The sequence below is a fragment of the Salvelinus fontinalis genome, chromosome 19 (genome assembly GCF_029448725.1).
Source record: "Salvelinus fontinalis isolate EN_2023a chromosome 19, ASM2944872v1, whole genome shotgun sequence".
NCBI lineage: Eukaryota > Metazoa > Chordata > Actinopteri > Salmoniformes > Salmonidae > Salvelinus > Salvelinus fontinalis.
The window spans coordinates 30,020,417-30,033,279 of NC_074683.1; the positions used below are offsets into that span (position 1 = coordinate 30,020,417).

The 12,863-nt window shown below is 44.3% G+C and overlaps 1 protein-coding gene across 32 annotated transcripts in view; it reads right to left on the reverse strand.

Moving 5' to 3' along the window:
• Positions 1-12,863, reverse strand: part of LOC129816583 (CLIP-associating protein 1-A-like) — a 124,012-nt gene that overhangs the window by 18,351 nt on the left and 92,798 nt on the right. For 5 of the 32 annotated variants that reach the window (XM_055871221.1, XM_055871226.1, XM_055871229.1 and 2 more), the window contains 15 exons: positions 12,392-12,559; positions 11,802-11,848; positions 11,063-11,236; positions 10,067-10,144; positions 8,474-8,581; positions 7,295-7,351; positions 6,294-6,458; positions 4,381-4,545; positions 3,515-3,577; positions 2,671-2,774; positions 2,168-2,191; positions 1,665-1,776; positions 1,371-1,503; positions 735-798; positions 219-382 (listed from right to left, as the gene is read on the reverse strand). In XM_055871221.1, the coding sequence (XP_055727196.1) occupies positions 219-382; positions 735-798; positions 1,371-1,503; positions 1,665-1,776; positions 2,168-2,191; positions 2,671-2,774; positions 3,515-3,577; positions 4,381-4,545; positions 6,294-6,458; positions 7,295-7,351; positions 8,474-8,581; positions 10,067-10,144; positions 11,063-11,236; positions 11,802-11,848; positions 12,392-12,559 (1,626 nt within the window). The remainder of the gene's footprint in view (positions 1-218; positions 383-734; positions 799-1,370; positions 1,504-1,664; positions 1,777-2,167; positions 2,192-2,670; positions 2,775-3,514; positions 3,578-4,380; positions 4,546-6,293; positions 6,459-7,294; positions 7,352-8,473; positions 8,582-10,066; positions 10,145-11,062; positions 11,237-11,801; positions 11,849-12,391; positions 12,560-12,863) is intronic. The other 27 variants (XM_055871228.1, XM_055871236.1, XM_055871250.1 and 24 more) reach the window with 15 other exon arrangements.

Genomic DNA, 12,863 nt, shown 5'->3' on the forward strand with positions numbered 1-12,863 from the left:
TTTCTGGAATTTTCCAAGCTGTTTAAAGGCACAGTCAACTTAGTGTATGTAAACTTCTGACCCACTGGAATTGTGATACAGTGAATTATAAGTGAAATAATCTGTTTGTAAACAATTGTTGGAAAAATGACTTGTGTCACAAGCATAGTTTGGTTTGGGTCGGCATAGCGTGAAAATGGTTAGAGATGTTATCGGAGGGGGGCTTTAGAGGTCCATACCTGGTGATGTCCAGAGCCTTCTGGACCTTGGCCTGGACAGACCCCAGCAGGTCAGCTCCCATCTTCTTCAGTAGCTGGGTGAGCAGGACAAACAGCCAGTCCTGCAGGTCTTCTCTGTGCACCAAGATAAAGTCCAACAGAGTCTCCAGAAACATACTAAACACCTGACACACACACACACACACACACACACACACACACACACACACGCACACACGCACACACGCACACACACACAGATACCATCAACACCTGACAACATAGCACCTTTATAGAAGCAACAACACAGGCAAAAGGTGTCTGTACAGTAGAATATTGAAATAATAAAAACACACACTTACTCTCTGTTGTTAAAATCCACACCAAAGCAGACCATGCAACAAAACACTAAATTAGTTTTCAGACAAATCACTGCAAAGCAATGGGTTTTTGAATGTCAAAAGTAAAAGTTATGAGTGAGTGTGTCAATGTATTGATATGAAACTTCCAAACACAGGTGAACATCCTGTCACCTACCTTGCTGTGTGGATCTGCAAACATCCTGCTGAAGATCTCACATAGTCTCTTCAGCTCCACTCGGCTGCAACACACAAACAGCATCCACCGGCAGACATTAGTAAACACAGGCAGACATCACTAATAGATGTCAGAGAGGCTTGATTTAAAGCAGCTCCTTCAGGAGACAATGCTGCTGGCCTCACAGAGAGCAGGCAGACAAATTGCCTTGTCTCACAAACTGACTCCTCTGAAACTCATCTTCCACTTTACCACCTGACGGGCGGCATTATAGCTGCAGGCTCCTCGTGACCAGTCATTTCTCCCTCAATTAAGGAAAGCTATGAAAATAAACACCCTGCTGGACGCTCCTTGACAGGATCTCCTCTTTAAAAGTTGAACAATTTCAAAAAGGAAATTATCATTTATATATGAAAAAGAATCAAGACTACTTCAAACCCTATTCACAGCTGGCAGAACATTCTTAACAACATCAATTCTACTATGTCCAATGCCATCCAAAAAGACAACAATGCATAGAAAATACTTAGTGAACTATACATGACAGAGGTAGGAGCCGATCAGCATAGTTACAGCAGGAGGACACATATAATGACATGACTTCCAAAAGGTCCAACCCCCTGGCCCCGGACCCACCTGAGTATTCTTTGGTTCTTGAGTAGGTTCTGCAGCCCCAGCAGCCCCTCCTTCCTCTCTGACCAGTTGGAGCTGGCACAGTGGTTTAGCACCTCCGCCACATCCTCCGTTTGACGCAGATAGTGAGGGATACCTAGATAATAATAAATAATAATATATATATACACCATTCAGAAGATGCCTTTATCCAAGTGCATACATTTTAGTCGATGTGGATCAAGCAGGATTCGAACCCACCCCCCTTATGTTGCTAGTTCCATGTTCTTACCAACTCAGTAACACAGGACCACATACCTCCGTTCCTGGACCCGTATGAGCGCTCTGAGCATGCGCTGGACGCATCGCTGTTAGCATCGTCGTCAGAATAGATACCCGGAGACTCATACCGCCGCCTCATAGGCTTCCTCTGTTCGGAGAGAATGGGAAGGAATGGGTAATGGTGAGGTCATTGTTCATAGGACCAGGAGAGAAGTGGGACAGGCAGGCTAGAACTCTGATCACTCAAACTCAACCAGGAAATAGGATTTAATGGGCTACGCTACGATGCCATTCACAATGAATGAGGTAGCCATGCAATTTGTTCCAACTTGATTCTTCATTATTGATATGAACATGCAGAGAGATGATTAAATAATGTTATAATAATGCCTATTGTTAATAATATTTTATTGAATAATAAACTAAAGTCTGCCAGCAATTGCTTTGGCCAAATAGCAACATTTAGTGATGATAATTTGCATTTTTGTTGATTAGTGAATAGAATTAATAAACAAACGGTACACAAATTGGACAACTACCTTATTTCTGGAGTCTCCTAATAGCTGAAGTTACAGGCAACCAAGCAGGAAAGAGAAAGAGGGATATTTTAGAGGGAAAATATCATGACTGCAGTCCTGCTTGGCAATGAGATAAGACATGTTTTTATCTACATGGTAACAATGTTGACTTTCTTGCAGTCAAAGTCTTTCTTATTGAAATATATACTGACATTCTGATTGCCATACACAAACACAGGCTTCATTTCATCTCATTACATTTTACTACTCAATACAGTTTTATTTTATGACAAAGGGAGAAAACTGTGATTCATTAGTTTTTAGGAGGGCCCACAGTAAATATCTAAACACTGACTTAAAATGCATATGGTTTCCACATCAAGTCCCCAGCTGTTAACTAGCATGCCTTATATGAGGCACTGACTAAGTGTAACTCTACCTTAAGACAAACTGTAGTGATATCTTCAGAACTGGTAGTGATATCTTCAGAACTGGCAGCTGGTAAAAGTTGATTGGTGACTTACCAGTGCATCAGCCACAGCAGCCTCCACCTCAGTGCCAGTGTTGAGGACTCTCATGGCATTTACTGAGGCAGAGATACGGTCCTGGTGAATCAAGCCAAACCGATCTGGGGGGGAGAGGAGAGGGGGATGAGTGGAGTAACACAAGAGAAAGTCAATGGGATCTTGCTCTAGGGAGACAAAAGGCAATATGATGGGGTTTACAGACCATACACCAGAAAGCTTGAAAACTACAACACCAAAGCTTGAAAACTACAACACCAGAAAGCTTGAAAACTACAACACCAGAAAGCTTGAAAACTACAACACCAGAAAGCTTGAGTGAGATGTAGAAAATGAATGGTGAAATAAAGATGACACCAACAAAAATCACCAGAGAATGATTAGTGCTCATTTGAAATGAAGAGAAAAGAAACTGACACTTACAAACGGGGAAATAAACAACTCTTATATGAGATATTCAATACACTGAAGTACAAATACATCATACAATGTCCAAAAAGTCACTAACAAGGAGTAAATCATACAGATGGGGACAGGCCTTTTGATTACACAGTAACACAAGCTTTTTAAAAGAAAATCACAAAACATCATATTGAAGCAGATGATGACGACACATAACATGACAAAGCAGCACGCTAACAGATCTCCTCAAAAGGTTGAACAACATATTGCCTCCTGTGGCAGGGTGGGCACAGCCCTGACAGCAACATGTATGGACTCCTGTGGCAGGGTGGGCACAGCCCTCACAGCAACATGTATGGCACAGCCCTCACAGCAACATGTATGGACTCATGCTGGCATAATCGATAAATGTGGATATGAGGGGGTGGGGCATGCAGGTCACCTGACTGGCCGTGGGGGTCAGCCGTGGATAGGGCGCTGGTAGAGCGGGAAGTACGTCGGGAGGCTGCAAGGGACAGGAGGGGTGGATGACACCCGGGGCGTTAGTGACACGAACGCAACAGGTACCGTCCTCTGTAGTTGACTCAGGCTCAGCGCCTGGCTGCATTAATCCACTATGATTATGGGCAACCAACCACATTTACAACAGTCATAGGATAGGAGGGGCGGGTATCCCTCATGTATCCCACTTTGTCCCTCTTTGTCCTTTTTTTTGTTGTCCCCCATGACAAAGCAGTGAAAAAGTTGTGTCATTTCCTGTGATGTGGCAGCAGCACAGGAGAGAGCTGAGAAGCAGGTCAGCTATGGACATTGAATACGATGACACATACAGTACACTGTTTACTGTAGACAATACCTTGTTTTTCTGCCTCTTGATTTACATTTATTATGAGATGTGCCAAATAATTTTTCATTGGACCAAAAACAGAATCCTAGAACATCCAGAGATTTTTGTGATCTTTTCATTTTGCTGGCCATTATATTACACACACAAAGGCACACAGATACTTATATAGCATAAGACTTGGAGAATTCCCAACAAGACAGACAGAAGACAGCGTAGTGATTATATTCCAGAACCTTCGAGAGGGTTAGTGCATGCAAAGTAGATCAGAGCAGGCAAAAGAAGAGGTCTATACCCCTTAGTTCAAGAGGGGGATCTTCTATTTAGACATCATGGGGTGTACAGGGAGGCTGGGACAGAGAGGAGGGGTCTAGAGGAGGGGACTGAGGGGCTGAGGAGTGGGTACTAGTGGGCCTTGCTGCTTACAGGAGGCCTCTTGGTGTCTGGTTGTTCGTGGTACTCACCAAGAGGCTTGAAGCCCCGAGCAGGGCTGGTGTCTCGGCTGCTTTCCCTAGAGGTTTCCCTGCTGCAGCCCTGACTCATGCTGGGCCGGGGGATACGGCTCCTCGCTAGCATGTGGTAGGAGGAGAGAGGAGTACCAGGAACAAGAGCTTTACCACACAGCCTGGCTGTCAATAGGGCAGTAGAACACAGGTTTGGGGTCAGTGAGGTGAGGCCTGGGGTTGGGGACTGGGGTAAGAGAGGGGGTGAGGGGGAGGAGGACTCTGAGGCGTGGTGGTGGGTTGGAGTCTGCTGGACATCAGGTTCAATTTTAGAAACTTAAGTTAGCGCAAGTCCGTTTTTAAATGTTTTTGTTATTTTGTGACAAGGATTAGGTTGTCAATGAAAAGACTATTGGTATGACTGGAGCTTACAAAAGATAAACAGAGTTAATACACAAAATAAAAACAAAGAAAGAAATTAAGAATTTAAAGAGGGTATAAAAATAAAGATATGGTAAAAACACCAAAGAAAAGGAAAGACAAACCATGATAGTCAGTTATAACTAAAAATATGAACTGAAAATGACTCAGAAGAAGACAAAAGTACAAACTTAAAAACATTGCAACGTGTAATTGTCAATTTACTGATGTAAAAAAGGCGGCCTTCCCAATTCAGGAATGACGGACAACAGACAGACAATAAGCTAAGAGGGGGGAGCTGTTTGGTCGATGAAATACACAGACTAATCAATCAAATCAATAAGACAGGGCCAGTGACTCAGTCTGACTGGAAGGAAGAACATAAGCTGGGCTGCTGATGACAGAGCTTGACCTACAGAGGCTCATCCATGTTTCCTAAAAGAGGGGCCACCCCAATGATGTGACATGCTTGGATGAGAGACCCCTCCCAAAACAGTGAGTTCTTCTTAGCTGCTAACCCTGAGAGACAGTTACAGTCCGTAGAAGATGAAAGACAGGCTCTTACTGTTCACCCCCCTTTCTAAGGGGCCTTGCCTTTTCACATTCAGTATTTTACTATTCAGTATTTTATTATTCAGTATTTTACCATTCTTTATTTTATTATTCAGTATTTTACCATTCAGTATTTTATTATTCAGTATTATACCATTCAGTATTTTGTTATTCAGTATTTTACCATTCAGTATTTTGTTATTCAGTATTTTACCATTCGGTATTTTTTTATTCAGTATTTTGTTATTCAGTCTTATACCGTACAACATTTTGATATTCAGTATTTTACTATTCAGTATTTTGCCATTCAGTATTTACATTTGCATTTACATTTTAGTCATTTAGCAGACGCTCTTATCCAGAGTGCCTTGCTCAAGGCCACGTCGAGAGATTGTTCACCTAGTCGGCTCGGAGATTCGAACCAGCGACCTTTCGGTTACTGCCCAACGCTCTTAACTGTAAGGCTACCTGTCGCCCCCTTTTGAGTTCAAAGGGTCCATTGGTGCTTCATAACCTTACTATGTGGGTTCCCTGCATTCAAGGCTTATCTTTTGTGTTTATTGTGTTTCCTTGTTTTGTGTTTATGACCGGGAAAACCAAGATAGTGTATCTGAGCTTCAAAGGACACACTTGGTGTACAGTATATAAGGTTTTCACTAGATTGATAGGAGTGCACAATGACGACTTTGGCCATATCACCGGCATGTTTTGACACATACATGGCCCTCGAGCATGTGTGTGGTATCCTATTTGTCAGCATACATGTGCTGTCTGTTATGTATGTGTATCCAGTGTGTAGGTGATACTGTATAATACACTGTTCATTTCGGCAGTTACTTAGTTACTATGTGCGTTGCTAGCAAATTACAAATCTCTTTTTCCTAGTATAGAGTGAATACATTATTTATTTTGTGTTTACATGCACAATGCTGAAATTGTGACGACATGTAAAGGTCCATTACCTAGTCCCAGTCGGCTGGGAGAGGAATCTCTACTGCAGCCCTGGCTGCGGGGGACCTTCCTCCTCTTGTCTGCAGGGGTGCTGGAGGCTGAGGGGGGCCTGCTGATCCTCCCGTACCCAGACGAGTGGCCCAGAAGCTTTCCAGGGGAACTGGAGCGACTGCCAGCTGCAGGAAGGACAACGCACAGGAGTCACAGGCAGAGAGTGAAACGATACACCCTTTCAGACACGATGGGTCACAGCGAGCAGAGCGACGCACCTCTTCATGGCATGCTGGGAAGGTTCTGTCACGGCTCAAAGCTGAATTCCCTCATTTTCTATCTCCTTTCTGGGGGAATATTTCATTACTTAAATGTTTCTAATGTCATATGTCGCTTTTATTGGAGTAACAAAATAATCATATACAACTCTTAGCAGACACTTATCTAAAGCCAGTTAAAGTACAGTGAGTGCATAATGTGCATGTGATTCCAGTGGGAATTGAACCCACAACTTTGACTTTACTAGAGCCACACCAACTGAGCACATATCTCTGTGTGTTTACAGTGCCTTGGTGATTTGGAGGGGAATAATCCACAGAATGTCAAACCAACACTTGAGGTAATGGGACCCATAACAATCTCTTTCTATCCTAACATAGATATTGGATTTCAGCTTTGATGAGATAGATAGGGAGGGACATACAAACAGTTAATAAACAGTTGCAGGACAAACAAGATGGGTTGAATCCAGGGTCTAACTGGGCTGTGGGAAAACCAACCAGTGATTACAACAACGCCATCAACAATGAAAACAGTTCAGAGAACACAGACAACAATCAACAATTGACAACAAAATGTACCAATCAAAAAACTTGTGAGACTGTAAAATAATAAACATGCACTTGAGTTGAATGGGGCATGCTGGTATGACACGATGAGTCTAAAACTAAAATAATTCATTGGTTGACATGCAGAGATCTGCACAGGAGGAAGGGACGGGACTAAGAACTGGATTCTTTACTCTGATTGGATGAAGTCCGGGCCTTACCACCGCCAGTGGGGTTAGCAGATCTGGATCCTGTGGTTGTTATGGTAGCAAGCGGCAGAACAGGACGTGAAAATAAAACGGTCAAATGTGACAGGGAGTAGTGTTAGCCCAGCATGCACTGGGCCAGATGTTAACTGTGCATGTCATGTTACACATGCACATATCATTGAAGCCCCTCATCGAGGCTTCAGAGAGAGAGAGGGACAGAGGGAGAGAGAAAACCACACACACACATCTTGTGAAAGGGTGCACTAATAACAGGCGCTCCAAGTTCCTTCAGGATGATAAAATGCATGAGGTAAAACATCACACAGACTGACGAGAGACACTGAAGAGAACCTAGTATATAAACTGAAGAGAACCTAGTATATAAACTCAAGAGAACCTAGTATATAAACTCAAGAGAACCTAGTATTTTGGGGCGGCAGGTAGCCTAGTGGTTAGAGTGTTGGACCAGTAACCGAAAGGTTGCTAGATCGAATCCCCGAGCTGACAAGGTAAAAATCTGTCATTCTGCCCCTGAACAAGGCAGTTAACCCACTGTTCCTAGGCCGTCATTGTAAATAAGAATTTGTTCTTAACGGACTTGCCTAGTTAAATAAAAATAAATTGTATATAAACTGAAGAGAACCTAGTATATGAGTTGGACTGCAGAGTGAAGCAAAAGCAGCCAACAAGTGCTCAGCATATGTGGGAATTCCTTCAAGACGGTTGGAAAAGCATTCTAGGTGAAGCTGGTTAAGAGAATGCCAAGAGTGTGCCAAGCTGTCATCAAGGCAAAGGACAGCTACTTTGAAGAATCTAAAATATATTTTGATTTGTTCAACACGTTTTTGGTTATTACATGATTCTATGTGTGTTATTTCATAGTTTTGATGTCTTCACTATTATTCTACAATGTAGAAAATAGTAAAAATAAAGAAAAACCCTTGAATGAGTAGGTGTGTCCAACTTTTGACTGGTACTGTATATAAACTGAAGATATAGTATGAGCTCACAGCAGACAGGATAAAGGTCATACTGGGGGTTTACATGAGAATGAGAGAGACTGGAGATGACATTGTGGACGGCTTTCCTGAGTTCAGACAGTGTGCTGTGAGGGAGTGAAATCGGTCTTGGGTTCTTTTCCTGACAGTGTGTGTGTGTACTCACGCTGGGACTGGGATACCATTTTGGCTCGGCTGCGCCCCCTGCTGTCAGTCACAGTAGCGCTGGCTCCGACGGCACTGCCAGCGCTTGTCCTCCTCGTACGCACACGACCTGTAGAAAACAAAACACACAGGGAGTTAGTAAGAGAGTTGAAGCCACTACACTACAAATGATACTGTATCCAAGCAGCTGTGCACCACAGTTTACCACAACACAAAACAAAGAAACTGCTTTAAACAGACGGTGACAAAAGATCTGGATTGGGGGTGTTCTGAAACACAGACAAACATACTGAATATTTCTACACATTCCCACAAAGAAATGCATTGGATCTGGGAAAGGTTTGTCTAAAGCAACATCAAGACAACATAACTTTCTTTACAGTATGTTAAACTACTCTTCAGTTTATTTGCAAAATCGCAAATAAAACGGCATTATCATATTTGCAATCCAGCCAAGTAATGTTCCTAAGAGCTAGGACAGCACATTGACTGATGCTGAGAAAGAGATTGGGGCGTTCAGATGTCTGCTCATTTTGGACTGTATTATCAAAAAAGTATTCTTACATTTTTCCAGCAAACCTCTCCAATTTTAGATAAACAGACACACATGCACTCACAAACACCACACATTGAGAATATCTCTTTCCACAACAGCTGGGACTTGGCCCTAGATTAAGTAACACCTTAGCCCAGGGTCTCCCAAAGTCGGTCCTGGCGCCCCCCCCCCCCCCCCCCCCCCTGGGTGCACATTTTGGTTTTGTCCTAGCACTACACAGCTGATTCAAATAGTCAAAGCTTGATGATGATTTGGATATTTGAATCAGCTGTGTAGTGCTAGGGCAAAACCAAAACGTGCACCCGGGGGGAAACCCTGCCTCGGCCAATAACGAGTCTTATTACCAGCCTTTACACACTGTTTAATAGAATGTGGGTAGAAGCAGTGACATTATATTCATTGGAAGATGTTTGATAAGCGAGGTCCTACTCAGTCAGAGAGTGTTGTACTAGATTCTAGAACATCTGCATTACATTACAGGATAGGGAAAGCCCTTTCTTTAAACGAACAACAAAGTCTATCAGTGTTACTTAGACAATTATAAGAGTACCAAGAGGTAGAGGATCACCTTGAAAGGCAGGCAACACTAAACCTCAGAGACCTCTGACCCCTTAACACAGAGCACTTACACACAGACAGAGACCAAAGGGTGGGTGAGTTTCACTGCATGCAACATTCACCTTTACATACATAAAACAGAGTCCTTGCCCTTTGCTAATCACTAATAAACAAACTGTAAAGGATAACAATGTAAGGAGGATAACAAAATTAGTTGTGTGGGGGAGGAGAGGTGTTATGGTGTGCTGTGCTGACTGCACATGGTTATCTAACCCTGTCTCTCATCAGTCATCAATGATTATTACCATGTTAGTCAAACATGCAGACCTACAATATAAAACACTAAATAGGTTGTACGGTGGTGTGTAGAAAAGAGGAGAGGCGGGGGGGGGGGGGGGGGGGGGGGGGGGGGGGGGGGCTCGGCCAAGCCTTTGACTGTCCCCGACAGACGCAGAACACACAAACACACACAGATCTTACCAGTATTAATTTTACCAGGCGTGCCATCTTTTGGGCATAAATCAAAGCAGGGGACGGCGGGTGAAGAGAGGTATAGAGCTAAACATTAGTACCAGTTAGCCAGGAGAGAGAGAGAGAAATACAGCAAGAGAGAGAAAGATGGATAGAGAGAGAGAGGGAGAGAGAGGGAGAGAAAGAGAGAGAAATAGAGCAAGAGCGAGAAAGAGGGATAGAGAGAGAGAGAAAGAGCGGGAGAGAGAGAAAGGGAGAGAAAAAATAGGGAGAGCGAGAGGGAGAGTGAGAGAGAAGTGGGTGGGTGGGTGGGAGAAAGACGTCTCATTAGTAATGGACAGTAAGCAGTACACTCCACAGGGACGCGTTAGCAAAAGAACAGAGGGACAGCAACTGGATTGCAGGACTCCTCAGTATCAAATTGCCCAAATTTAGGGGGTACGTGGAGAGTTTTTCATCATTATTTATCAAGGACTTGAATATTTATATAATGGTCAGTCGTCAAATCAGAGTGATTATAAACAGCCATTTGACATGTTTAATTAGTTTACATACAAAACTTTGGAGCCTGTCTATCTGCACATTTTGGCCTTTTTCTTATTTCTATACAGCTTAATGATGTCTTACTTACAACCCTCACAATAATTAATATCTACACACCAGTGGTTTTCCGATTTTAATTTATACTGAATAATGTAATTAAGACATCGTGGTGACTTTGAGAAATGACTGTTCCAGAACTGACTAGCGCGAGTCGGTTTGACTACTTTGTGTCTCTCTATCCGTGCCACACACTGACTGTCACACACACCGGCCTCTGCTCCTCTCTCTCCCCTCCCCCACTCGCTGAAACCAGAAGAGCTCTCCATTTAAGTTTTTTTTTTTTTTTTTTACACATGTATTTCGACTATCTGAATATCCAAAGAAATATCATGATATCATCAGAATAATAAAATAATTGTAAATGTCCATTCCTAGTGTGTGTCCATTCCTAGTGTGGTTTACCTAGAGAGGCGTAGGAGCCTGGGGGCAGAGCAGCGGCTGAGCTGAAGGGAGAAGCGGAGGGCACGGTGACCAGACAGGATTTGGCGCTGGCCGCAGCGTTCACATCGATGTCACTACGGGAACGCTGGAGAGAACCGCCGGGGTTAGAGTTCACCCTGGAACTCACCATCTTCCCTGCCATCGGGGAGACAGGGAGAGGGAGAGACAGGGAGAGGGGGAGACAGGGAGAGGGAGAGACAGGGAGAGGGGGAGACAGGGAGAGGGAGAGACAGGGAAAGGAAGAGGGGGAGACAGGGAGAGGGGGAGACAGGGAGAGGGGGAGAACGGGAGAGGGGGAGAACGGGAGAGGGGGAGACAGGGAGAGGGGGAGACAGGGAGTGGGGGAGAACGGGAGAGGGGGAGAACGGGAGAGGGGGAGACAGGGAGTGGGGGAGACAGGGAGAGGGGGAGAACGGGAGAGGGGGAGACAGGGAGAGGGGGAGAACGGGAGAGGGGGAGAACGGGAGAGGGGGAGACAGGGAGTGGGGGAGAACGGGAGAGGGGGAGAACGGGAGAGGTTGAAATATCAACATATCATACCAACACATTATACATTTCATTAGTCTGTATTTAGTCTCACAGAGGAAAAAATGATAATCGGATTTGCAAAAGACACCTGACGTAACCCACAAATAGAAAGAGGTGGTATGAAATAAACAACGTGTTGAGAAATGAATACTGTAGCAGCTAGTACTCTTACCCCTTGTCATGCCGCCTCCTATGACACTCTTGACAGACAGGGGCCGGCTGAGTGGAGAGAAGGACACACCATTATGGAGTTATTGTAAACAGCTCAGTATCCCTATACCTCACACTACCAAAAACAAGACAAAACAATGTCATAGGCCAGGCCTCAGACCCATCGGATGATGTACGGAAAAACATGATTCAAACTGCCAGTAACATTTTAAAAGGTAAAGGTCTGGACACCAGTTCAGGGCTCAGACCCCTCTGACGATGAGGAAGATTAGCTCACTCTCTCCCGTCGTTAAACTGGATCAACCGATACAATGTACCTCAGTGTGTCCATGAGGCAGACAGATCCATTAGTGTTGTCTTCAAATCAATGATACATTTTTCCACATCATCATCAATCATATGAAGGGATAAATAGAGAGGAAGGGATGGAGGGAAGGGGAAAGTAAGGGATGGAGTGGTGTCTTGAGGCTGTTCTGAAAGGAGGAAGAGGAGCAGTCTGACTTCGGGAGGGAAGGAGGGGTGGATGGATGAAAGGATGAAAGTAAACAGGGATGAGGGAAGGAGGTGGGGATAGAGGGAGAGGTATCTTACTTGAGGCTCTCCTGAGAGGAGGAGGATGAGCGGTCTGATTGGGGGAGGGACACGACACTGTCAGAACTTTTCAGGTGAGACTGGAGAGCCTTCTGATAGGTCGACTCCAGGGCCTGGAAAAGATGCTCCGCTTCCCGGCTGTAGTGGCCATGGAAACCCCAATAACACCTATGGGTGAGGTAGGGAGGGGGTGGAGAAGGTTTGAGGTCACATAGGTCACAGCCCCTCATATCAGTACATGAACAGAAATGTCAGCACACATTTTCTAAAATGTTTACATTTTAGTCATTTAGCAGACACTCTTATCAAGAGCAACTTACAGGAGCAAGTAGGGTTAAGTGCCTTGCTCAAGGGCACATCGACAGAGCCTTGTTGGCTCTGGGATTCGAACCAGCAACCTTTCAGTTACTGGCCCAATGCTCTAACCACTAAGCTACCTGCGACCCACATACCTCTGATAGGTCACCGGCCG